This window comes from Musa acuminata, chromosome BXJ2-2 (genome assembly GCF_036884655.1).
Source record: "Musa acuminata AAA Group cultivar baxijiao chromosome BXJ2-2, Cavendish_Baxijiao_AAA, whole genome shotgun sequence".
NCBI classification, from domain to species: Eukaryota; Viridiplantae; Streptophyta; class Magnoliopsida; order Zingiberales; family Musaceae; genus Musa; species Musa acuminata.
Window position 1 is genome coordinate 11,460,730 of NC_088339.1, and position 27,695 is coordinate 11,488,424.

At 38.1% G+C, this 27,695-nt stretch overlaps 1 protein-coding gene across 1 annotated transcript; it reads left to right on the plus strand.

Annotated features, from left to right (window-relative positions):
- The first annotated feature begins 15,938 nt into the window (after nt 1-15,938).
- LOC135605139 (thaumatin-like protein 1b) lies at nt 15,939-17,652 on the plus strand. The gene is made up of 3 exons (XM_065094875.1): nt 15,939-16,098; nt 16,187-16,889; nt 17,160-17,652. The coding sequence occupies exons 1-3, from the start codon at nt 16,041-16,043 to the stop codon at nt 17,350-17,352; spliced, it is 954 nt and encodes a 317-aa protein (XP_064950947.1). The 5' UTR covers nt 15,939-16,040; the 3' UTR covers nt 17,353-17,652.
- The last annotated feature ends 10,043 nt before the right edge of the window (nt 17,653-27,695 follow it).

Sequence of the window (27,695 nt, forward strand, 5' to 3'; positions counted from 1 at the left end):
ACTTCCGACACGTTCCCGATTTCTTCTCGGACGGTTCCGGCAGCATCTCCGATGATTCTTCGGTCTCTTAAACGTCCATCGAGCTCGACTCCGGTATCCTTGCTTTATGTTTTCTGGTTATCGTAGTTAATCCTGCACACTTAACTCAATAATATGGATTAGATCAAATAACCCATCAATTGATTTTATCATCAAAATCCGAGATTCAACAGAACTCTGCGTAAATATTTTAGCATACTTAATTTTGAATGATGAATTTTTGTATGATCATACTGAATTCCTGATGTTATAATCGCAAATTATGTGCTTCAAGTCTCATTTCCTTTTTATTGATGACAAAGGGGGAGAAGTGATGACTAAGTGATGACTTATACCATTTCGATAGCATGACTTAATGAAAATGTCTTATGCGCATCGATAACATGACTTATATGAATTACAAGAGCTTGTATAATACAAATATCTTATATGCCTTGCAAAATCCTTGAGTATATCGCAAGTTTTTAGATTGGTTGATCATATGAAATCATGCCTTACATTTATATCATGAAATTCATGTTGAAAATCTTTATCTCCTGTCGTAGTAAAAATTGTCTCTTATCATTCGACCTGAAAATGATTTTCATCGAAGTTTCGTATTTACTTATGCTTAATGAGAATAACGATAAGTTCAACGGTTAGAACTTATCGGTTTATGCTTGAATTCAATGGGATGAATTTCAAGTATTTTTATCTTCTCATAATATGGCATATAGATAGGGGGAGTTATGTTTAACTCCGTCATCAATTGATTGTCATCATTAAAAAGGGGGAGATTATTGAATCTCGGATTTTGATGATAAAATCAATTGATGGGTTAATTGATCTAATCCATATTATTGAGTTAAGTGTGCAGGATTAACTACGATAACCAGAAAACATAAAGCAAGAATACCGGAGTCAATTTCAATGGACGTTTAAGAGTCCGAAGAATCGTCGGAGATGCTGTCGGAACCAACCGAGAAGAAATCGGGAACCTGTTGGAATTTTCGGAAGTTCACCGAAGAGATTGTCGGAGGTTCGCGGAGATCATCAAGAAGGCTCGGCTACTCGTTGAAGTCGTCACAAGATCGGGAGCTTGCTGGGAGTCCGTCGAAAGAAACCCGAGAGCATATCGGAAGTCCGCCGGAAGTTCGTTGGAAAGCTCGTCGGAACAAGACTCGACGTTGAAAACTTGCTTGGGATGTTTTTAGTTATGTAGTTCACATGTAATTAGGATTAGGATTAAAAGTTAATCCTATATCCTGGTTAGGGGCCAACTGGGCCCAAAATTAGACTTGGTTTGGGTTGAAATTAAAGCTCAACCTGTGAACCGAAGGGTCTGGCGATGGCACCGCCAGACTGGATGGTGGCACCGCCAGTACACTATTAGTGTCAGACACTGACAGGCGGTGGCACCGCCACTGACAGGCGGTGGCACCGCCAGCATCGGGAACCAAAGAGAATTCAAATTTTGGAGCCCAAATTTGAATCCTCTTGAGGCATATAAATACCCCTCAATTCTCAGCTGAGATTACAACTTTTTGAGAAGCAATTGATTGAGAGAAGGTCTTAGAAAAGTCTTAGTAAGTCTTGTTTTCAATTTGCTAGAGTGTTCACCTCCTTCTTTCTTGCTGAAAATTTGTAAGAGTGTGAACCGCTTGTAAAAAGTTGTAAGAGGGGTATTTGCCCTTCCCCTTCAAGAGATTTGCTAGTGGAAGGTGGGAGCCTCATCGAAGAGGGCCTCGCAAGTGGATGTCGGTCATTTGACCGAACCACTTTAAAATCGACATGATCTCTGGTTTGCATTTTATTATTGTTATTTACATTACTGCAAACCTTCTTACATGCTTTATTTCCTCATTACCTTTGCTGCATACCTTTACGAACACGCGTTCAAGTTAAGCTTTTCAAGTTCGGTTTTTGTCGTATCAAAAGATTTGTCGAAACCAAAATTTTAATCCGCTACACTAATTCACCCCCCCCCCTCTTAGTACCGCTCCGATCCTAACAAATGTTTGATGTAATTCTTATGTATGTCCGTATCTTTTGGCATGTTCATGCCTTGTACAGTACGTAGAGGGACAACCGAAGGCGTAATAGTCCCATTTTAGTTAAGTTGGAGGCCTCTTTAGGCTTGTAAATAAAGGTTGTGTTATGTGGACACGTATGAGAGATTTTTGGTCTATAATGGACCATTTTACCCTTTGTTGTGCAACTGTTCAGAGCTTGTAAAATCTTTTTATAATTTGCATTGTCTATGAAGTGTTTTTTCAGAGATGTTTGCTTGTGGATCCCGATTGAGGTGTTCTCTTTAACCCATTCTCTCTTTTGTTGGTCCTAAGAGACAATTGGAGGCTTCGGGGAGGCTGACCTTTGCGGACGGACATGCAAGGGTGCCGCATGACTTAGGCAAAACCAGCTAAGTCCGTGACAGTTCGTCGGAAGTTCTAGCAGAACCAGCCGAGAAGTCTCGGAGCTTGCCAGAGAAGCTCGTCGGAACTCACTAAGAAGATCGTCGTGAAGTCTAGGAGCTTGCTGGGAGTCCGCTAGAACATTGCTGAGAGATCGTCGAAAGTTCGCCGGAAGATCGCCGGAAGCTCGCCAGAAGAATAGACTTACAAAATTGTTTAGCTGAGATTGTCTTAGATTTTGTAGTTAGCACGTAATTGGGTTTGGATTTAGGCCAACCTAATTAGGGGCCAGCTAGGCCCATGTAAGGACTATGTTGGGCCAATAAGAGGCCCAAATAGTATCCCAAGAAGTCTCACCATTGTGGCATAGTCTTCGAGATTATGTCAGGCAATGGTACCATTAGTTTGGGTAGTTGTACCATCCCTAGCAGGGTGCCAGGCGATGGTACCACCAATCTGGGTGGTGGTACCGCCCAGCACTACCTCCTAGGTGGTGGTACCACTAGACCTAGGCGGTGGTACAACCCAGGGCAATGTTAGTGTTAGACTGACACTAGGCGGTGGTACCGCCTGTGCCCGGGGAACCCAGGATGGAAAAGTTTTAAGCTCCAAGTTTGAATCAACTTAAAGCCTATAAATACCCCTCTCATCCTTGGTTAAAGCATATAAGCACAAAGAGCCGAAAAGTAAAGAAACGCTACTAAATCCCTTGAGAATCCTCCTCTTTGAGTCTAAGTATTAGAATAGTTTAAGAGGAGTGTGAGTGCTTGTAAGGGTTATCTCCTAAATCCGTGAAAAGGAGAAAAGGGGTGTAAAAGGTGATTGGCCTTCGCCTATTGAAGGAAGGCTTCTAGTGGACACTGGTGATCTCGTCGGAGGAGGAACCCGAAAGTGGATGTAGGTCACGTTGATCGAACCACTCTAAAACTGCCGTGTTCTTTGGTTTACATTTTATTCTTGCTATTACATTACTACAAACATCTTTAAGTACTTACTACCTTCAATTCATTTTCGTATGCTTTCAAAGTTAAAAACTTTACGAAACGGTTTTCAATGTAAACCAGTTTTATCGCAACGAAATTTTTGAAGATGATTTTAACACTGCACTAATTCACCCCCCCTCTTAGTGCGCCCTTGATCCTAACAAGATCAAAGTCTAGAAGCAGTTCACGCATGGGTAGAAGCAAGTCAAGATCAAGAAAAGATATTATTTGCTATAATTGTGGTGAGAAAGAACATTACAAGAACCAATGCAAGCAACCTAAGAAGAGCAAGAAAAAGGGGAAAAAAGTGGAGTCTATAGAGTCAAAAGATAAATATCATAGCTACAGTGCAGGGTGGTGATTATTTGATTTTATCTCCTGATGATATTTTTTCTTGTGCATGTTAGGATCTTAAGTGGGTGATTGACATAGGTGCTTCTTATCATGCTATATCACGGAAGGAGTTTTTTGCTACATACAGGTCTGAAAATTTTGGTATTGTTAAGATGAGTAATTATGACACGGTAGACATCATTGGCATAGGTGATATCCATTTAGAGACCAACTTTGGCTACAAGTTGGTGCTTAAGGATATGAGGCATGTGGTTAACTTGAGGCTGAATTTAATTTCAGTTGGAAGGCTAGATGATGAAGACTATAATAGCATAGAGGGCAATGGAAGCTTAATAAGAGTTCTCTTATTGTGGTTAGTGGAAAGAAATGTCATACTTTGTACATGTTACAAGCTAAAGCTTATGGTGAGCAGTTAAATGCTACAGAGAAAGACTTTAGTATGGAGTTATGGCATAGGCGACTAGGACATATGAGCGAGAAGGGACTGCGAGCTCTTTCCAAGAGAGAGGTATTGCCAGACCTTAGAGGTACACATTTAAACCCTTGTATTGATTGTTTGGTTGGTAAACAATATAGAGTTTCATTTGCTAGTCCTACTTTGTCTAGAAAAATACATACCTTAGACCGTGTTTATACAAATGTACGTGGTCCTTTGAGGACAAAAACTCCTGTTGGATCTGTTAATGTTCCTAGTATAAGTGGTACACTTTATTTTATCACTTTTATAGATGATTTTTCTACGAAAGTTTGGGCCTATGTTTTGAAGATCAAAGATCAGGTTATAAATGTCTTCAAAGAGTTTCATGCTAGAGTTGAAAATGAGACAGAAAGGCAATTGAAATGCATAAGATCATATAATGGTGGATTATTTAATGATTATTGCCAGTCACATGGTATCCAATATGAGATGATAGTTCCTGGTACCCATCAGCATAATGCTATTGTAGAGAGGATGAACCGCACCATTATAAAAAAGATCAGATGTATGCTTTCACAAGCCAAACTATCTAAAAGGTTTTAGGATGAGACTTTGAGAACTGTAGTTGATTTGATCAACTTATCACCATGTACAGCCGTAGATGGTGATATTACAAAGCATGTATGGTCAGGAAAAGATGTTTCCTATAAGCATTTAATAGTGTTTGGTTGTCATGCATTTGCACATATTTCAGATAATGAGAGGTCCAAGCTGGATGGTAAGACTAAAGAATATATTTTTCTTGGCTACTCACATGATCATTTTGGTTATAGGCTTTGGGATCCAAAAAAACAGAAGGTGTTTAGAAGCAGAGATGTAGTCTTTTTTTAGGATCAAACCTTTGAGGATTGGAAGAAGAAGGCACCAACCAAGACTTCTACTAAAGGATTAGCAGATTGTGACCCAGTTACTCCTCTAGTATATCAGGGTGATGGGGGAGATATGCAGGAAGATGGTGTAGAGCCTGATATTGATCTACCTGCAGAACATGTTGAGCAAGAAGAAGTTGGAGAGCAACTTCCCGCAGAACCTCAGTTGAGAAGATCTTCTAGATAATGTCAACCTTCCAAAAAATACTCTACAGATGAGTATGTGATGCTTACTAATACAAGTGAACTAGAGAATTATCAGGAAGTAGTTGAAAGTGAGCAGAAAGAGAAGTGGTTAGTTACTATGCAGAAAGAGATGGATGCTCTTCAAAAGAACCACACTTATGATTTAGTACTACTACTAAATAGAATGAAGGCCTTAAAGAACAAGTGGGTTTTTAAGTTGAAAACTCAAGAATATTATTCTCAACCAAAGTACAAAGCTAGATTGGTTGTGAAAGACTTTAGTCAAAAGAAATGTATTAACTTTGAAGAGATATTTTCTTCTGTTGTTAAAATGTCTTCTATTCATGTTGCTCTTGGTATTGTTGCTAGTCAGGACTTGGAGGTTGAGCAGTTATATGTGAAGACAGCTTTCCTTCATGGTGATTTGGAGGAGGAAATTTATATGGAGTGACCAGAAGGATTCAAAGTCAAAGGTAAAGAGAACTTTGTTTGCAAGTTGAGAAAGAGCTTGTATGGGCTAAAGTAAGCTCCAAGACAGTGGTATAGAAAGTTTGATTCATTTGTGACAGAAAATGGATACAAAAGAATGGCTTCAGATCATTGTGTACATCAAATGGTTTGGTGAGAATTTTATTATTCTCTTACTTTATGTTAATGAAATACTTATTATTGGGAAAGATATATCTACAATTGACAAGTTGAAGAATGAACAAAATGAGTTTTTTGTAATGAAGGACATGGGGCCAGCAAAACAAATACTAGGCATGCAGATTTCCCGTGATAGAAAAACCAAGAAGATTTAGTTGTCACAGGAGAAATACATTGAGAATGTATTAGAAAGGTTCAGTATGAGTAATGCAAAGCCAGTTGATTCTCCTCTTACAGTTCGCTTTAAGTTATGCTCAGAACAGAGTCCATCAAGTGATAAGGAGAAGGAGAAAATGCAAAAGGTTCCTTATGCTTCAGCAGTTGGAAGTTTAATGTATGCGATAGTATATACGAGGTCAGACATCACATATATAGTGACTATTACTAGCAGATTTCTAGCAAATCCAGGTAAAGAGCACTAGGCAGCAGTGAAGTGGATTTTTAGATATCTCAGAAGGAACTCTAAAGTTTGTTTAAGTTTTGGAGGTGGACTACCTCTGTTAACAGGTTACACAAATACAGATATGGTAAGAGATATAGATACGAGGAAGTCCACATCAGGTTATATACTTACTTTTACAGGGGGAGCTGTGTCATGGCAATCCAGATTGCAAAGGTGTATTGTTCTCTCCACGATAGAGGCAGAATATATTGCTGCTATAGAGGTTTACAAAGAAATATTATAGATAAAAGAATTCTTACAAGAATTGGGGTTGAAATAGGAAAACTATGTGGTGCATTGTGATTGTCAGATTGCTATCTATTTATTTGTGTAAAAACCAATTGTTTCATTCCAAGTCAAAGCATATAGATATCAAATACCACTAGATTCGAAATATATTTGAAGAAAAGCAATTGCAGCTTCAGAAAATTCACACAGATGATAATGGAGCAGATATGTTAGCAAAGACCTTACCAAAAGAAAGACGAGATAGGTCGACAGTTGATCGGCATGGCTTCACATTGATGAGTCTTGGGATAGCCTCCCTTATGGGCTAAAGGGGGAGGTTGTTAGGCTAACAACCTATTTGTTCAATCCAATGTGAGCTTTATTAGCCCACAGCCCACCCCTTTGACCTAACCCTAGATCAAAGTTAAAGGGGTGGTGTGGGGGCTACATTTTTTAGTGCATAAATAAGACAGCAACGAGGGCAACAGATGAGCTCTTTGCAACAGCCAAAAGGAGGAGAAAAGGATAGAAATCTAAGGAGAAAGAAAGGGAAGAAAACAAGGATAACATAGAGAGGCTGTTCTTAATCATCCAACAGTGTTCTCATCTCAGGTTTGATCAAATCTATAATAGATTCTTACTATGATTACTTGGGGAGAATTAGGGAGAATTTAGAATTTTGTGCACAGTGATGTGATCCTTGTATCCTAGTTATTCTTTTGTGATTGTTGCTAGGATTTTAGGTAAGAGATTGAGATTTGTATATTCATTATTCTTATAGTGGAGTATCTCTAGTTTGCCTCGTGATTTTTACCCTTCACATTGGAGAAGTTTTCCATATATATTTTGGTGTTCTATTTGATTATGATTCCATTTAATTTTACTACATGTTATGACCTGCTAGTATTTTTTTATATACAAAAGTTTATCTCTCTTTATATCCCATCAACCAAGACTTCTGCTGATTTGATTTATCATTAGTTTGTCATCTTGTAAAATGTAGATAAATGAGGAGAGTTTTTGGGCAACTTTACTCTGATGCTGTGAATCGCATACTAAACAAAACTATCAACGAGAAGGTGTATAAGGAATTCAAGAAGGTCTTCTGATAGACAAAAGTGGGGTGAGATAGAGATTTAACGTTGACTAGCTCAAAGCAAAAAATGATTGGTTTTTGGATGCCACTTACTAATCTCATCTTTTGATGGCCACAGGACTGCCAGTCATTGTTGAGGTTTACCAGAAAACCAGGTTTAGATTTCGATTTCAGAAGCAGCTTGTTGCTTTCCTTCTGATGTTTGTCATATTACTGATGGATATAGTGAGAACATTGGAATATATAGCTGATTATAATTATCTTGCTCAGTGATGGGATATAAAGTGAAACTAAATTTTTGTATATAAATAAATACTAGCAGACCATAACATGCAGCGGAATTAAATAGAATCATAATCAAATAGAATACCAAGATTTACATAGAAAACCCCTCCAATATGAAGGATAAAAATCACGAGGCAAACTAGAGATAATCCGCTATAAGAATAATGAATATACAAATCTCAATCTTTTACCCAAAACCCTAACAACAATCATAAAAGAATAACTGGGATATAAGGATCACGTCATTGTACATAATATCTAAAACCTCCCCAAGTAATCACAGCAAGAGTCTACTATAGATTTAATCTAACCTAAGATGAGAATACTACCTAGATGATTATGAACAGCTTCTCTGCATTGTTCTTATTTTCTTCATTTTCTTTCTCTTGTTTTCTATCTTTTTTGAATCAAGATGTTGCTGTAAAGATCTCCCCTCGTTGCTACAGTTTTCTACCTCGTTGCTACCCATTTTTTGCCTTAAAAACATAGCCTTCGCACCCCCTAACTTTTGATCTAGGGTTAGGTTAAAGGGGGTGGGCTGTGGGCTGATAAAGCCCACCTTGGGCTAAACCTATGGGCTATCAGCCCAACTTCCTCCCCCTTCAGCCCATAAGGGAGGTTGTCCCATAACTCCTTAATGTGAAGTCATGCCGACCAACCGTCGGCATATCTCCTATCTTTCTTTTGGTAAAGTCATTGTCAACATATCTGCTCCATTATCATCTATATGAATTTTTTGAAGCTGCAACTGCTTCTCTTCAAATACATTTTGAATCTAGTGGTATCTGACATCTATATGCTTTGACTTGAAATAAAACATTGGGTTCTTACACAAATGGATGACACTGTAGTTGTCATAATGCACAACATAATTTTCCTGTTTCAACCTCAATTCTTGTAAGAATTCTTTCCTCCATAACATTTCTTTTCAAACCTCTGTAGCAGCAATATATTCTACCTTTGTAGTGGAGAGAGCAATACACCTTTGCAATCTGGATTGCCATAACATAGCTCCCCCTGCAAAAGTAAGTACATAACCTGATGTGGACTTCCTCGTATATATATCTCTTGTTATATATGTATCTGTGTAACCTATCAATATAGGTGATCTACCTCCAAAGCTTAAACAAACATTAGAGCTCCTTTTGAGATATCTAAAAATCCACTTCACAGTTGTCTAGTTCTTTTTGCCTGGATTTGCAAGAAATCTACTAGTAACACCAACTGCATATGTGATGTCCGGCCTCGTACATACCATTACATATACTGAAGCATAAGGAACCTTTTGCATTTTCTCCTTCTCCTTATCACTTGATGGACTCTATTCTAAGCATAACTTAAAGTGACCTGTAAGAAGAGAACCAACTGGTTTTGTATTACTCATACTGAACCTTTCCAATACCTTCTCGATATATTTCTCCTATGACAACCAAATCATCTTGGTTTTTCTATCATGGGAAATTTGTATGCCTAGTATTTGGTTTGCTGATACCATATCCTTCATTGTAAAAAACTCACTTAATTCTTTCTTCAACTTGTCAAATTTAGACATATCTTTCCCAAGAATAAGCATGTCATCAACATAAAGTAAGAGAATAATAAAATTCTCACAATTCTTTTGTATCCATTTTCTATCATAAATTAATCAAACTTTTTGTATCATTGTCTTAGAGCTTGCTTTAGCCCATACAAGCTCTTATTCAGCTTGCAGATAAAGTTCTCTTTATCTTTGACTTTGAAGCCTTCTGATTGCTCTATATAAATTTCCTCCTCTAAATCACCATGAAGGAAAGCTGTCTTCACATTTAACTGCTCAACCTCCAAGTCCTGACTGGCAGCAATACTAAGAGCAACACGAATAGAAGATATTTTAACAATATGAGAAAATATCTCTTCAAAGTCAATACATTTCTTTTGACCAAAGCCTTTCATAACCAATCTAGCTTTGTACTTTGGTTGAGAACAATATTCTTGAGTCTTTAACTTAAAATCCCACTTATTCTTCAAGGCCTTCATTCCATTTAGTAGTAGTACCAAATCATAAGCGTGGTTCTTCTGAAGAGCATCCATTTCTTCCTACGTAGCAACTAACCACTTTTCTTTCTGTTCACTTTCAACTGCTTCCTGGTAACTCTCTGGTTCACTTGCATTAGTAAGCATTATATACTCATCTGTAGAGTATCTTTTAGAAGGTTGACGTTGTCTAGAAGATCTTCTCAATTGAGGTTCTAGGGGAAGTTGCTCTCCAACTTCTTTTTGCTCAACATGTCCTGCAACTAGATCAACATCAAGCTCTATACCATCTTCCTATATATCTCCCCCATCACCCTGATATACTAGAGGAGGAGTAATTGGGTCACAATATGCTAATCCTTCTGCAGAAGTCTTGGCTGGTGCCTTTTTCTTCAAATCCTCAAAGGTTTGATCATCAAAGAAGACAACATCTCTGCTTTTGAACACCTTATGCATTTTTTTATCTCAAAGCCTGTAACCAAACTGATCATATGAGTAGCCAAGAAAAATATATTCTTTAGTCTTACCATCCAGCTTGAACCTCTCATTGTTTGGAACATGAGCAAATGCACGATAACCAAATACTTTCAAATGCTTGGAGGAAACATCTTTCCCTGACCATACATGCTTTGCAACATCACCATCTACGATTGTACATGGTGACAAGTTTATCACATCAACTGTAGTCCTCAAAGCCTCATCCCAAAATCTTTTGGGTAGCTTTGCTTATGAAAGCATACATCTGATCTTTTCCATGATGATGCGGTTCATCCTCTCTACAATAGCATTATTCTGAGGTGTACTAGGAATTGTCATCTCATGTTGGATTCTATATGACCTGCAATAATTATTAAATAATCCTGTGTACTCACCACCATTATCTTATCTTATGCATTTCAATTGTCTTTCTATCTCCTTTTAAACTCTGGTATGAAACTCTTTGAAGACATTAATAACTTGATCTTTGGTCTTCAAAGCATAGGCTTAAACTTTCCTAGAAAAATTATCTATAAAAGTGATAAAATAAAGTGCACCACTTATACTAGGAACATCAATAAATCCACCAAGAATTTTTATCCTCAAAGGTTTGATCCTCAAAGAAGGACTATCTGTATAAACACAGTATCAGGCATACATTTTTCTAGACATAGTAGGACTAGCAAATAAAACTCTATGTTGTTTACCTGCCAAATAATCAATACAAGGGTTCAAATGTGTACCTCTAAGGTCTGGCAATACCTCTCTCTTGGAAAGAGCTTGCAGCCCCTTCTTATTCATGTTCCCCAGTCCCATATGCCATAACTCAATGTTAAAGTCTTTCTCTATAGCATTCAACTGCTCACCATAAGCTTTAGCCTGCAACCTGTATAAAGTATGACATTTCTTTTCGCTAGCCACAATAAGAGAACCCTTACTGAGCTTTCATTGCCCTTTGTGAAATCTACTATTATAGTCTTCATCATCTAGCTTTCCAACTGAAATTAAATTCAACCTCAAGTTAACCATATGCCTCACATCCTTAAGCACCAACTTGTAGTCAAAGTTGGTCTTTATATGGATATCACCCATGCCAATGATGTCTATCGTGCCATAGTTGCCCATCTTGATAACATCAAAATATTTAGAACTATATGTAACAAAAAACTCTCTCTGTGGTGTAGCATGATAAGAAGCACCTGTGTCAATCACCCACTCAAGATTCTGACACACACAAGAAAAAATATCATCAGAATGAGACAAAATCAAATAATCACCACCCTGCACTATAGTTGTGATATTATCTTTTGACTCTATAGACTCCACTTCTTTTTCCTTTTTCTTATTCTTCTTTGGTTGCTTACATTGATTCTTATGATGTCCTTTCTCACCACAGTTATAGCAAATAATATCTTTTCTTGATCTTAACTTGTTTCTACCCATGCATGGACTGCTTCTAGACTTTGACCTTCCTCTGTTCTCTGAGATAAGTGTCTGTGAATCATTTTGAGATGTTGCTGAATTCTTTCTTCTCAACTCCTTATTCAACAAACTGCTTGTTACTTAACTCATAGTGACAACACCATCTAGCGCAGAATTATTAAGGGAAACCACTAGTGTCTCCCAACTTTCTGGTAATAAACTGAGAAGTAATAATGCTTGCAACTCATTATCAAGAAACATTTTCATGGAGGATAACTGGTTAGTAATACTCTGCATTTCATTCAAATGCTTAACAGTAGAAGCACTCTCTCTATATTTTAGGCTCACAAGTTTTCTGATCAAAAAAGCTTTGTTGCCAACTGTTTTTCTTTCATAGAGACCTTCTAACTTTTTTCAAAGAAAATATGCATAACTTTCAATAGAAATATGGTGAAAGACACTATCATCAAGTCATTGTCGAATAAACCCAACTATTTTTCGATCTAACCTCTTCCACTCATCATCTATCATAGTTGTGGGTTTCACATTATCCCCCTGCAAAGGTCCATACAAGTCTTTGCAATACAAGAGATTTTCCATTCTTGGTTTCCATATCATTCAATTGTTTCCATTCAAACTAATCATGTGAGAAACACTACTGGTTTCATGTTCAAATACAAAATTAAATCACCAAAACCCTGCTATGATATCGAGATATAAAGCGAAATAAAACTTTTGTATATGAACAAATACTAGCATATCATAACACGCAGCAGAATCAAATAGAATACCAAGATTTACGTGAAAAACCCCTTCAATGTGAAGGGTAAAAACCACGGGGCAAACTAGAGATAATCCACTATAAGAATAATGAATATACTGTTAGGATCGGAGCAGCACTAAGAGGGGGGGGGGTGAATTAGTGCAGCGGTAAAGTACGATAATCTTTTGACGATTTAAACACTTTCGGAAACTTCGTACGATAAAAGCAACGTTTCGTTTGAAACCGTTTCGATTGCATTTTAACTTGAAGGGATACGTAAGAAGGAGATAAAGAAGTAGAGCATCAAAGTGCAGATGGTTTGCAGTAATATAAATGACAATAAGTAAATGCAAACCAGAGAACACGCCAATTTAAAGTGGTTCGGTCAAATGACCTACATCCACTTGCGAAGCCTTCTTCAATTAGGCTCCCAACTTCCACTAGCAAATCTCTTTAAAGGGGAAGGACAAATACCCCTCTTACAACATTTTACAAATGGTTCACACTCTTACAATTTTTGAAGAGAAAGAAGGAGGTGAACACTCAAGCAATTGAAAACAAGATTTGCTAAAGACTTCTCTAAGACTTTTATCTCGATCTATTGTTTTCTCAAAGGTTGTATTCTCAATTGAGAATTGAGGGGTATTTATAGGCCTCAAGAGGATTCAAATTTGGGCTCCAAAATTTGAATTCTCTTTGGTTCCCGATGCTGGCGGTGCCACCGCCTATCAGTGTTTGACACTAATAGTGTACTGGCGGTGCCACCGCCCAGCCAAGTGGTGCCACCGGCTGGCTCTCGGGTGCTGGGCGGTGCCACCGCCCAGCCAAGCAGTGCCACCGCTTGGTTCTCGGGTTCTAGGCGGTGCCACCGCCTACACTATTTTAGCTCACTAGTTGGGCTCCAAACTTGGCCCAAACCAGTCCGAACTCGGGCCCAATTGGCCCCTACTTGAGTTATAGGATTAACACCTAATCGTAACCCTAATTAACATGCTAACTACGAATTTAAAGATATTTTCTAAGCTATTACAAAGTCCGCAAGTCAAGACTTTTCCGGCGAACTTCCGACGGTCTTCCGATGAACTCTCGGAAACCATTTTATGAACTCCCGGCAAGCTCCTAGACTTCACAAATTTGATCTTGGCGAGTTCCAATGAGCTTCTTCGGCAAGCTCCGATCTTTCTCGGCGAGCTCTACGAACTTCCAACGAACCTTCCGGCGAGCTTCCGAAAAACCCTTCGGCAAGCTCCCTACTCATTCTTGGCTAGTTCCGGCAGCATTCCCGATGAACCTTCGGACTTTCGTCGAACTCTCGAACTCACAACAAATCCTTCGCGCTTGACTCCGACACTTTGTTTTGCTTTATGTCTTCGTCGTTATCGTAATTAATCCTGCACACACAAGCCAAAACTCTACTCCGAACTAGATAATTATTACAAAGCGAATTGACATTCTGTTGCCCGGCACATCATTGGTTGGTGCTTCGTCCGATTCATCGGCGCATCATCCTCTCTTGCGGCTTGTTGCCCAATCGACGGTTGACCTCCACAACCCCGATATCCTTGGCGCAATTCTGCTCTTGGCCCGATACCCGACGTCCGAAGCCTTCTGCCATCCAATATCCTAACGTGATCTCCTCCGGCGCAATGTCAATTCCTCCTGCGTTAACTGTCTAAACCTGATCGAGTAGACCTGTATCACTCAAAATGCAGTTAAACGTCTAAACACAATTAATTATTTTCATCATCAAAATCCGAGATTCAACATATACAAATTTCAATCTCTTGCCCAAAACCCTAGCAACAATCACAAAAGAATAATTGCGATACAAGAATCACGTCACTGTGCACAATATCTAAATCCTCCACAAGTAATCACAGTAAGAGTAAACTGTAGATTTGATCTAACTTGAGATGAGAACATTGTCTAGATGATTGTGAATAGTCTCTCTGTGTTATCCTTATTTTCTTCCTTTTCTTTCTCTTGTTTTCTATCTTTTTCTCATCCTTTTTGAATCAAGATGCTATTGCAAAGATTTTCCCTCGTTGCTATCCTTTTTTCTGTCTTAAAAATATAGCCCCTATACCTCTTAATTTTTAATATAAAATTAAATAAAAAAAATAAGCTGTGAGCTGATAAAGTCTTAGGCTGAACATATGGGCTGCTCAAATGTAAACTAAACACTCTTCCACATGAATGATGAAAGAGAAAGCTTCTGTCGCTGTCATCTTTCGGCAACTCAAGCATTTAATTGTAACTATGTATAGTGAGATTGCCTATGTAATGGATAAGAAAAGTGACGACTCTCTGGGGCTCAGCTTTCTGCAGGAATCATTTTTCTCGCAATAGAAGGTATGACCCGCAAGCAACAACAGATTCCAAATGATAAAAAGAAAGCATGTATTCTATGCAGAATCTGATAGCAACTTTTCGCGTCTTTTTGCGATGAATGATTGGATCTGCCAACTCCTTTTCCTTATTCCCCATTGTTCTTTTTTTGCGGAAGTATAGAGTCTTTGGTCTCGCTGCTTTGAATCACACAGTTTAAGAATTTTGCATGGCTCTTTTAGTCTCCGCCTAATGATTGAATCCGAACAAAGCTGTTCCATGGCCAACAGGGGTGGTCACCGCCGCCTGTCCAAACGATTTGCTTGTGCATGCCATATTTCACACGCTGCACTTTTGGCTTCACTCTTCCAACTCTCACTTGCCATTTCAATGAACAAATGACATGGTTATATATATGACCTGTTCAGGAACAGGCTACATCATATATGTACACAATCAGTGCAATATATTATATACATGGCCATACCGCATAGAATTTAAAGAATTATTTTTAACTACGATAAACTCTTGCTGAAACTACAACCAAAAAAGCTTAATTTTTTCCGGTTGTTTTACCTGTGATAATGCACCTCCTAATTGTTCCTTTACTTACTCCTATTATGTTCAATTCAATTTGCAGTTTTCTTGTGTTCCACGAGTGGCCTTATGGTGTATGAGTGAATAGAGGGGTAATATAGCTGGACAAAATCCTTTTGGCAGTTACGTCACATAGCAGTTAACTTGCTATGTGATGTATCATCAATTCATTGAATGGAAGTGTATCAATTCATTATATATATATATATATATATATGATGTTGCAAGGGTCAAGAAGTCCAAACACGAAACCAAGTCATCATTCTCTTGGTTGCGTTTACACTTCCGCCGACTCTTCCCTCTACTACTATATATAACTGCCAAAGGACCATCACAGTTCTGGGAACTCGCCTCTTGGGTTCCCAAATCCTTGTACCCCATACTCTTACGTTACGCGATTGCTACCTTTACCTCCGTCGCGTTACAGAACATACTGGCGATGGCTGGATTTATGATTAGATTGTATGTTCTGGTGCTGGTTTCCTTGTTGTTTCAAGGTGTTAGTCTCAGTGGGAGATCTGTTTTCCTCTGTTTTCTTTGATTCAGCAGTTGAGATCTCGTTGTTTGTGTTTGTGTGTTGATTAGAGTGCTTGGCTGCTACATTTACGTTGGCGAACAACTGCGACTATACGGTGTGGCCCGGGGTGCTCTCGAGCGCCGGCGATGCGGCGCTCGCCACGACGGGATTCGCCTTGGAGACGGGACAGTCGAAGAGCCTCGACGCGCCGGCAACGTGGTCGGGCCGCTTCTGGGGTCGCAACCTCTGCTCCACTGACTCCGCCGGTAGGTTCAGCTGCGGGACCGGCGACTGCGGGTCCGGTGAGTTGGAGTGCTCCGGCGGCGGCGCGGCTCCTCCAGCCACGCTGGCCGAGTTCACCCTGGGCGGTGGCGGGGGTGGAATGGACTATTACGACGTGAGCCTGGTGGACGGCTACAACCTGCCGATGCTGGTGGCGCCGCAGGGCGGCTCCGGCGGGGATTGCGGCTCCACGGGGTGCGTGATGGACCTCAACGGGGTGTGCCCATCGGACCTGAAGGTGGTAGCGCGGTCGAGCGCCGGGGCCGGTGAGGGCGTGGCGTGTAAGAGCGCGTGCGAGGCCTTCGGGTCGCCGCAGTACTGCTGCAGCGGCGTCTACAGCAACCCCGCCACCTGCACGCCGTCGCCCTACTCCCAACTCTTCAAGAACGCCTGCCCGAGGGCGTACAGCTACGCGTTCGACGACGCCACCTCCACCTTCACCTGCTCCTCTGCCGACTACCTCATCACCTTCTGCCCCAGCACCACCAGGTAACCACTCGAACGGAGACGTCACCTCTTTTAGCTGTGGCGCAGAAGCTAATGCATAGATTGAACGCACATTTACACACACAGCACGATATAATGGCGTGCTGTGTCGCTCTCGTCGGCCAAGTCGAACTTGACAGGCTACGACATCTGACATCACCATTTGCTATTGCTTTCGTCGAACTCCTGCTGTAAATACAATATTTGCATTACGTTGCGCAATCCCACACGCTCACAATGCTTGACGATCTGTTGGTGGTTATGTTCCGGCAGTCAGAAGTCCACCGCCCAGAACCCGGATGCGACCGGCAGGCAGCACTCGAGCGACGACGGCGGGTGCCCGATGCTGATCCTCGGCGACGATTTCAGCGGTGCCGCGCCGGCCGTTGCGCGCGCCGCCGCACTTGCCGCTACTTCTCTCGCAAGTCTCGCCTTGCGTGGCCACTTTGAGCATCCATATCCCTAGTGAGCATCTGAGAGGAGACAGTGAAGAAGAGAGAGACGGCATACGCTATATCTAAATTTGCCATCTGTTCATCGATGGCGACGGCTAGACCATACTGACGAATGATGCAGTTGTAAGGTGGTCGATTACCACTGTTTTGCTATAGAATTAGATTGGATACATTTCTCTTTCAAGCATGGGGTATCACGGAGGCGTCACTCTCCGGGATGTTAACGCGAGAGGCGTAGAACAAAAGGCAAAGGCATGCCGGTGAAATGTTATCAAAACTTATCAGAATCTCGAATTGCCTTTTTCTTCTCCCTCTTCCTTAGAATTGTATACGAACCCATCCATTCTCTTGGTGTGCGGAAGAGAAAGATAGTAGGGTGATGAGTGAGGACAAGTATTTGTGAAGGGCAATTTTGCCATAATGCCGCTGATGTTGGTGTCACACGTGACCAAGATTGTAAAGGGACTAAAAATTAATACCATGTTGAGGAAACTTGGAAGAGTAAACTCAGAATATAAGAAATTTAAACTTTTAGGTTGTATATAAATGTTCAACCTAACGTATATCAGTTGTCATCTATTTAATTCAGGCAGATCGTCAGATTTCAAAATTTTCAACGTGTGAGTCCATCAGAGACATGTACACCCGTTTCACGGATGTCATCATTGGACTCAAAGCTCTTGGTAAAGATTTTTCTAATTTTGAACTAGTAACTAAAATTTTAAGATCCCTTCCAAAGAGTTGGGATCCAAAAGTTACGACCATTCAAGAGGCCAATAACCTTAAAATATTTCCTCTCGAAGAACTTATTGGGTCTTTAATGACCTACGAAATGAACAATGTGGCAAAAAGGGAACTCGAGAACAACCTTCCAAAGAACAGGAAGGATTTGGGACATAAAACATTTGAAGACCACTCGAGCATAAGCTCAAGTGATGGTGAACTTAAACTACAAATGAAACAAAAATTAAATAGCAAAAAGGACTGAACTACTTGCTTTGAACGCAAGAAGAAGAACAAAAATTAGGATGAATCGAGCTCCTCCGAAGATGAGGAGAAAATTAAAAAAGGTGAGGTGACAAACTACGCCTTAACTGCTTTCAATGATGAGGTAATCAAAAACCCGTTAATTTATTTTGAAATGACTATATGTTTTCCATGATGTATTTTTTTTTACAATAATTATTTTTCTTAAAAATTGCATGTTTGAAAAATTGAAAATACAAAAAATATGATCATGATCATAATTTTGAAAATAATAATGAAAATTACATGTTTTATGTTAACGGAATAAAATGTTAAATTTAAATCTAATGATCATATGTATGTTTTTCTTAAGAAGAAAAAAAGTGTATCTTGATGATTTTCGATTTTGATTGAAACCATGCTTGATACCTTAATGAAAATATTAAGAAGTTTAATATCATGCTTAATGATGATGCATGGCTTTTGTATGGAAAACTAAGCATGAAAAGATAGATTCACCTAAAAAGAAAAATGCATGACTATAACAAATAACAAAATGATTTTGGTTGAAAATACCTTATGCTCAATGAAACCATGATTGATGAATATGCTTTATATTTAATGATTTCTTTACCTTGAATATCCTATCATGATGAATATTTTGAAAATAAATGAAATCATGTTTGATTTGAAATAATGCATAATGATTTTTGTGATTTATGGATTATTGATTTTCACGATAATAAAAGTGACTTTTTCGGTTTTAAAAATGATGTATGATTTGATTTAACATAAATAAAATAGGCATGCTTATATGAAATAGTGTAAGTGTCATGCTTAACGATTGTATACTTAATGATGCATAAAGTTGTAATGAAAATATTAAAATTTTGATACCATGATTTGACGATTTTATGCATGAGATTTTAAAGTTATACATGATGAATTTTGTGGTTTATTGATCTTGTTGGTTTTCATGATGAAATTTATTTTTCGATCCTAAATGTTGATATATGGTTTTAACATAATAACAAATATTTAAGCATGCTAATATAAAATCAATCACATAAATTGAAACAACTAAAAAGAGAAAAGTATTTTTCTTAAAAATTTGTTTTCTCTATCTTATTGACTTTAATGAATCTATTTGATCATTTTAAAAGTGATTTTGATGATTTGAATGAGTTTCATCTAACCATGATTTTTATCTTGATTTCTAAAAATTATAACTTGAAAATTTATTTTATAAATCAAGATTGTCTATTATGATTCTTTCTTTTCAATATTTGAGTTATTCAAAAAGAATCATAATATGTCTCTTAATATTCAAAATTTATGTTCACTATTTATGCATCTCATCACCAAAATTTTTTTGATATTCTTCATGTGATGATATGAATGCATGAAATACTCATGTTATGATTTTTATACAATTCCGTGTATTCATAAAATATTTATCTCATCACCCAATTAATTCTTCTTTATGTTCCTAATATGATGAAATGAAATTATGCATGAAATACAAATGAGAAGTTAATGATCATGCATGATAGAATGTAATGAACTTTAACATTTAAAACCATCAATTGAAAAGCTATGATCATGGTGTTCCTTGAATGTGTGAGTGTTTAATTTTCTGAACCATTTCTTTACTTAGCTGCAAATCGTTTGGTTTTCGTCTCCCTACTCTTGACTATCTTTACACGAGCTATTTTAGCTAAGTCATCCTTTATCAAATCGAAATCTCTACACATTTACGAAATCAATTTCAAACTTACGAGTTTTAATCCGCTGCACAAATTAAACCCCCCCTCTTAGTATCGCTTCGATCCTAACAATTGGTATCAGAGCAAGGCTCACTCTCATATTTGGTTTAAGACCCAAAAGAGATGGCTTACTCCGGCATGCAAAAGGGTCACTCTATTACACATTCGCCTATGTTTAATGGGTCAAATTACATGTATTTGAAGACTCGTATGAGGATCTTCCTGATTTCCATGGATTTTGAGCTTTGGAATTTTGTCGAAAATGGATTTAAAAAATCTTCTCTTCCGATGAGTAAATGGGATGAATCGGAGTGTTAGGATCGGAGCGGCACTAAGAGGGGGGGGTGAATTAGTGCAGCGGATTAAAACTTCGATTTTAGAAAAATCTTTCGTACGATAAGAACGGAACTTGAAAATTTTAACTTGAAAGCGTATTCTTAAAGTTGCGCAGCAAGGGTAATAAGGAACTAAAGCAGTAAGAAGATTTGCAGTAATGTAAATGACAATAATAAAATGCAAACCAGAGATTACGCCGATTTTAGAGTGGTTCGGTCAAATGACCTACTCCACTTGCGATGCCCCTCTTCGATGAGGCTCCCACCTTCCACTAGCAAATCTCTTGAAATGGAAGGGTAAACACCCCTCTTACAACCCTTTACAAGCAGTTCAACCTCTTACAAATTTTCAATAAGAAAGAAGGAGGAGAACTCTCTAGCAAATTGAAAACAAGACTTGCTAAGACTTTCTAAGACTTTTCTCTCAATCAAAATGCTTCTCAAAAGTTGTTATCTCAGCTGAGATTTGAGGGGTATTTATAAGCCTCAAGAGGATTCAAATTTTGGGCTCCAAAATTTGAATTCTCTTAGGGTTTCCGATGCTGGAGGTGCCACCGCCCAGCCAAGCGGTGCCACCGCCCAGCGCTCGGGTGCTGGACGGTGCAACCGCCCAGCCAAGGAGGTGTCACCGCCCAGCACTCGGGTGCTGGGCGGTTCCACCGCCCAGCCAGGCGGTGCCACCGCCTGGCTCTCCGATTCATTGGTTTGGCTTAATTTTAGCCCAAACCAAATCTGACTTTAGGCCTAGTTGGCCCCTAACCAGGATATAGGATTATCTCTTAATCCTAATCCTAATTACAAGTGAACTACATAACACAAAAACATCCTAAGCAAGTTTTCAACCGCGAACGTCGAGTCTTGTTCCGGCGAGCTTTCCGACGAATTCCTTCTGACGGACTCCCTGTAAGCTCCCAATCTTTGTGATGACTTTAACTAGTAGCCGAGCCTTCTCGGTGATCTCCGCGAGCCTCCGACGATTTCTTCGGTGAACTTCCGACACGTTCCCGATTTCTTCTCGGTTGGTTCCGGCAACATCTCCGATGATTCTTCGGTCTCTTAAACGTCCATCGAGCTCGACTCCGGTATCCTTGCTTTATGTTTTCTGGTTATCGTAGTTAATCCTGCACACTTAACTCAATAATATGGATTAGATCAATTAACCCATCAATTGATTTTATCATCAAAATCCGAGATTCAACAATCTCCCCCTTTTTGATGATGACAATTAATTGATGACGGAGCTAAACATAACTCCCCCTATCTATATGCCATATTATGAGAAGATAAAAAACACTTGAATTCCATCCTATTGGATTCAAGCATAACCCGATAAGTTCTAATCGTAGAACTTATCGTTATCCTCATTACACAATAGTAAGTACGAAACTTCGATGAAAATCATAAGTTAAATGATAAGGGACAAATTTTGCTACGACAGAAGATAAAGATTTTCAATATAAATTTCATGATATCAATCTTGTGATATTTTCAAGGATTTGCAAGGCATATAAGACATTCATATCACACAAGTTTTTGTAATTCATATTAGTCATGCTATCGTTATGGTGTAAGTCATCACTTAGTCATCACTTCTCCCCCTTTGTCATCAACAAAAAGAGACAAGCTAGCTAATTGATGATCATAGAAAAAGGTTTAGCATTTATCAAAGTTCATCATTCAAATTTGCCAGAAATAGTTTATCCAAAAGATATCATCATTTATGCAGATTAAAACAGTAGTTATCTAAAAGGAAAGATCAGTTATCATTCACTCGATGACAAACTTGAACTTGTTGTTAAAAGCAAACATAACAGAATAAAAAGATACATCAATTTAATCCTTAGGAGGTAATCCACAGTGCTGATACATGATATCTATTTTTTCATTCATCTGTCGTAGTGTCTTCAAAATTTCAACTTGTTGATTCTGAATTTGTTCTTGCTGTGATTTGATCTAAGATAGCTCCGCCATAATGATATCTTCAGAGGAGGAAACAGGAGCTGAAGGTGCTGCGCCAAAGGGACTAGGAGGAGGAGATTCATTTCCCATAAGAATTGGTGTTTCGGGTTGTTCTATTGGTGGAGGAATTGGATCCGTCCTTTTAGGCTGCCTAACCCATATGCCATTGCTAAAAGTGCACCTAATTCTTTTCAGCAGGTTTTTATTTATTATGTTATATCGATCATTTTGAATAGATTCTTCATCGGGTGGAATGCAAATGTCATAGGCATGAAGAATTCTAGTGATTAACCTCCCATATGGCAATATAGTATCTTTAGTCATAATATCCTGCATGTGTTGGCGAATTAAGTACCCAAAACAATTATGCTGACCGGTCATAATCCAATACATGGTTCCTATTTCTATTTGACTTATTTCGTCAAGATGAAATTGTTTGGGGAATATGATGCTTGTGATAATGTGATGAAGAATTTTAGAGTTGAAAGGCAGTAAGTGTTCACAGCTCTTGGGTAGGAAGTCAAGGTTAGGATTTGCAAAAATTGTTTTCACGGCTTCGGTATAGGTTGCTCCTATTGTTTTGACGTCCCATTTACCTTTAAAATAGCATCCCCTATCTTTTTCAGTTATGCCAATTAGCTCACAAATGGTGCTGTCAAATATTCTAATGGGTGTTCCTAGAAGGTAAGTGCTTAGGCTATCATTGTCCTCATATAGGTTGGCATGGAACAATCTCACTAACCGTGGATAGATTGGTTCCTCTATTTGTAGTAGAGGTAGAGCTTCTAGGTGTGCAAACCACCTAATGGGATCTAAGTCCTCTAGTTCATCCAAATCAACGTATTTTCCCTTATGGACACATCGTGTTTCAAATTTTGGAAAGCTAAGGGCTACCTCTTTTGATCTAAATAGGTTATGGTTATATGAATCTCCTTCGATCCTTATTCCTTTTGATCTCTTAGGAGCCATTTTCTAGACAAGATGATGATGAAATTGTGAAAAATAAGCAAGAGAAAGAGAAAAGAAAAGAGGGATTTCAAGTGTTACCTTGTGGAGATTATGTTGAGAGATGGAAAGCTTGAACCACCAAGAATCATTCTCCAATGTTTCTAAGAGTTAGAATGAGGGTTAGAGGGAATGTGAGAGGGTTTTTGAGAGGTTTTTCTTCGGGTTGGGGGCGGTGTCACCGCCGGCCCTAACCCCTCGGGTTAAAAGAGTTACTCGGTCGGTGTCACCGCCAAACCGGTCGGTGTCACCGCCTGGCGCCCGAGCGCCAGGCGGTGCCACCACTGGCATCACGCGGAGGAAAGAAAAAAAAATTTTCTTCCTTCCTTTTGTTTAGCTTCTTCCCTCAAGATCATAAGTTATACTTTAATGGATCATTTTGAATTGAAGAAGAAGGAAGAATTCAAATTCATAAACGAAGGGAAAAGAACGAGTCCTTTTTGTGAAGTTCATTTTAGGGACAATTTAGCATGCCTAATTCCCTTCGGATGAATTCAAATTGGTCTTCATTCAAAGCTTTTGTAAATATATCTGCTAATTGATGCTTTGTGTCAATGAATTCTAGAACAACATCATTGTTAAGGACATGATCGCGTATGAAATGATGCCTAACGTCAATGTGCTTAGTTCTAGAGTGCTGAATTGGATTTTTAGTAAGGCATATGGCACTAGTATTATCGCATTTTATGGGAATATTTTCAAAGTGAATTCCATAGTCTTCTAATATATTTTTCATCCAAATTACTTGTGCACAACATGCACTTGCAGCAATGTATTCGGCTTCTGCCGTATATAGTGCAACTGAATTTTGTTTATTGGAAGTCCAAGAAACAAGTGCATGTCCTAAAAATTGGCATGTTCCGGATGTACTTTTTCTATCTATCCTGCATCCGCCAAAATCGGCATCTGCATAAGCTATTAGATCGAATTTTTCAGATTTTGGATACCACAATCCTAAATTTGGAGTTCCTTTAAGATACCTAAATATTCTTTTAACACTCTTAAGATGAGATAATTTAGGATTAGATTAAAACCTAGCGCAAAGTCCTACACTAAACATAATATCCGGTCTAATCGCGGTGAGGTAGAGTAGACTACCTATCATTCCCCTATATGTTTTTTGATCGAAACTTTCACCATTTTCATCTATATCTAACTTAGTCGCAGTACTCATAGGGGTGTTTATTGCTTTTGAATTATCCATGTTAAATCGTTTTAACAATTCTAATGTATATTTAGATTGGTTAAGAAATATACCATCACTATGTTGTTTGATTTGTAATCCCAAAAAGAAAGTTAATTCACCCATTAAACTCATTTCAAATTCAAGACTCATACATTTGACAAATGATTCACATAGTGATTCATCCGAAGAGCCAAAGATAATATCGTCAACATAAATTTGCACAATAAGAAAATTATTTTCAAAATGTTTAATAAACAATGTAGTATCAACCTTGCCTTTAGTAAAATTATTTAAAATAAGAAAGGAACTAAGCCTTTCATACCAAGCTCTAGGAGCTTGTTTCAAGCCATAGAGGGCCTTAGTCAATTTGAATACATGATTAGGAAGAAGAGAATTTTCAAATCCGGGAGGTTGTTCGACATATACTTCTTCGGAAATAAAATCATTCAAGAAAGCACTTTTAACATCCATTTGAAATAGTTTAAAATTATTACTACTAGTATAGGCAAGGAGCATCCTTATGGCTTCTAATCGAGCCACGGGAGCGAAGGTTTCTTCGTAATCGATACCTTCTTCTTGGTTGAAATCTTTGGCCACTAATCTAGCCTTGTTTCTAACCACGATACCATTTTCGTCTTGCTTGTTTCTAAAGACCCACTTAGTACCTATGACTAAGTGGTCACTTGGTCTAGGAACAAGCTTCCATACCTCATTCCTCTCAAATTGGTTCAATTCTTCTTGCATTGCAATGACCCAAAAATCATCTTTTAAGGCTTCGTCAATGCATTTAGGTTCAATTTGAGAAAGGAAAGCGGCGTTAGCACAGAAATTTTTGAAAAAAGAACGAGTTTGAACCCCTTTTGATGTATCTCCTATAATTTGCTCGTTTAGATGAGCATCTACATACTTCCATTCTTTTGGTAAAGAAATTTCGGAAGAAGATGCATTCAAATGGCTATTTTGAGGAGAGGGTTCATTTAAATTCAAATTATCAAAACCAAGATCATCATCAAAATCATTTTTCTTTAAATTGGAAATTTCATTAAAAACTACATGAATAGACTCTTCTATTACTAAGGTTCTTTTATTAAAAATCCGAAAAGCCTTAGAAACGGAAGAGTAGCCAAGAAAGATGCCTTCATCGGATTTAGCATCAAATTTACCTAAGGCATCCTTTTCATTTAAAATAAAGCATTTACAACCGAAAACTTTAAAATAAGAAATATTTGGTTTTTTGTTATTCCATAATTCATAGGGAGTTTTTGATAGAGATGGTCTTATTAGAACCCTATTCATGATGTAGCAAGCCGTATTTACGGCTTCGGCCCAAAAATATTTGGGTAAACTATGTTCATTTAACATAGTTCTTGCCATTTCTTGTAGGTTTCTATTTTTTCTTTCAATTACACCATTTTGTTGAGGATTTCTTGGAGTTGAAAAGTTATGATTGTATCCATTAACTTCGCAAAAATTTTGAAAGTCATGGTTTTGAAATTCACCACCGTGATCACTCCGAATTGATGAAATCATGAAGCCTTTTTCGTTTTGAGTGAGTTTACAAAATTTAGAGAAACACTTGAAGCAATTACTTTTGTAAGCTAAGAAATAGGTCCAAGTGTATCTAGAGTAGTCATCCACAATCACAAAAGCATATTTGCTTCCACCTAGACTTGTTGTATCAATTGGTCCAAATAAGTCCAAATGGATCAATTGTAATGGTCTAGTGGTGCTAATTTGATTTTTTGGTTTGAAGCTTGTTTTTATTTGTTTGCCTAGTTGACATGCATCGCATACTTTGTCCTTAATAAACTTTATATTTGGAATTCCTCGTACTAATTCTTGAGATGAGATCTTAGATATTGTTTTCATGCTTGCATGGCCTAATCTCCTATGCCAAAGCTAAGCATCATCATTTACGGCGGAGAAACACATTTCATTACTTAGTTCATCAAGATTGATGGTATAGACATTATTTTGTTTTAAAGCAATCATAGTCATGTTATGATTTGGTTTTTCAATAATGCACATATTTGATTCAAATATAACGATGTAACCTTTATCGCATAGTTGACTAATACTCAAGAGATTATGTTTCAATCCATCAACTAGTAAGACATCATCAATGGAAAAATTAAATTTGTTACCAATAGTTCCCTTGCCAATGATTTTGCCTTTGTTGTTGTCTCCGAAGGTAACGTACCCTTCTTCTTTGCTAGTGAGCATAGAGAAATGAGATGGATCTCCAGTCATATGTCTTGAGCATCCACTATCGAGATACCATCTCTTGCTCCTAGCTTGTGGGTTTGTCTATAAAAGAGGATGATTTTTAGGTACCCATTTGATTTTGGGTGCCTCAAAAATTGACCCACTAACTTTGTTATTTATTATTGAATTCTTTATAGTTCCTTTAGGAACCCATATTAATTTTTGTGAACTAATTTTCCTAAATGGGCATTTGTAACAAAAGTCCGGATTTACAACAAAAGTTGCATTTCATATAAGAGGAAACATGTAATGTAGGTCCTTTTATGAAAGTGGTAGGATTTTGATGTAATCCTTTTACAAATCCAATTCCATTTCTATTTGTGATGTGACCCTTGTGTGCAAGGATCATATCTAATCCTTTGCTACCAACCTTAAACTTGTTTAAGGTTTCCTTAAGAAGCAAATTTTCATTTTTTATTGCTTCTAAGTGCTCACACTTAGAGCATGGAGGAGTTTGAAGACTATCAAACTTATCTTGTAGCAAAGCATGCTCTTTCTTTAAGATACTTAACTTCTTGCTAACAGTTCAACATTCATCAAATAATTCATGAAAAGCGATAGATACTTCTTCAAAAGATAAATCTTCATTAAATAAATCACATACCTCTTCTCCTAACGCCATTAGCGCGTAATGAGCAACTTGCTCGGTGTTGGACTCCTCTTCTTCGGATGCGCTTGAATCATCCCACGTTGCCTTGAACGCCTTCTTCTTTGATGTTCTCTTTTTGGCTTGAGGACAATCGTTCTTATAGTGACCCGGTTTTTTTCATTCATAGCAAATCACTTGGTCCTTCTTTTGTTCAAATTTATTTTTTGTATTATTTTTAAATTTGTTATTTCTTAAATATTTTTTAAATTTTTGAGTCAAAAGT

Excerpts from the sequence above, each read along its gene's own strand:
- LOC135605139 (XM_065094875.1), top strand. The coding sequence starts at position 16,041 with ATGGCTGGATTTATGATTAGATTGTATGTTCTGGTGCTGGTTTCCTTG. Across the intron at positions 16,099-16,186 it reads GGTTTCCTTGTTGTTTCAAG|AGTGCTTGGCTGCTACATTT; the intron begins GTGTTAGTCTCA and ends TGTGTTGATTAG. Across the intron at positions 16,890-17,159 it reads TTCTGCCCCAGCACCACCAG|TCAGAAGTCCACCGCCCAGA; the intron begins GTAACCACTCGA and ends ATGTTCCGGCAG.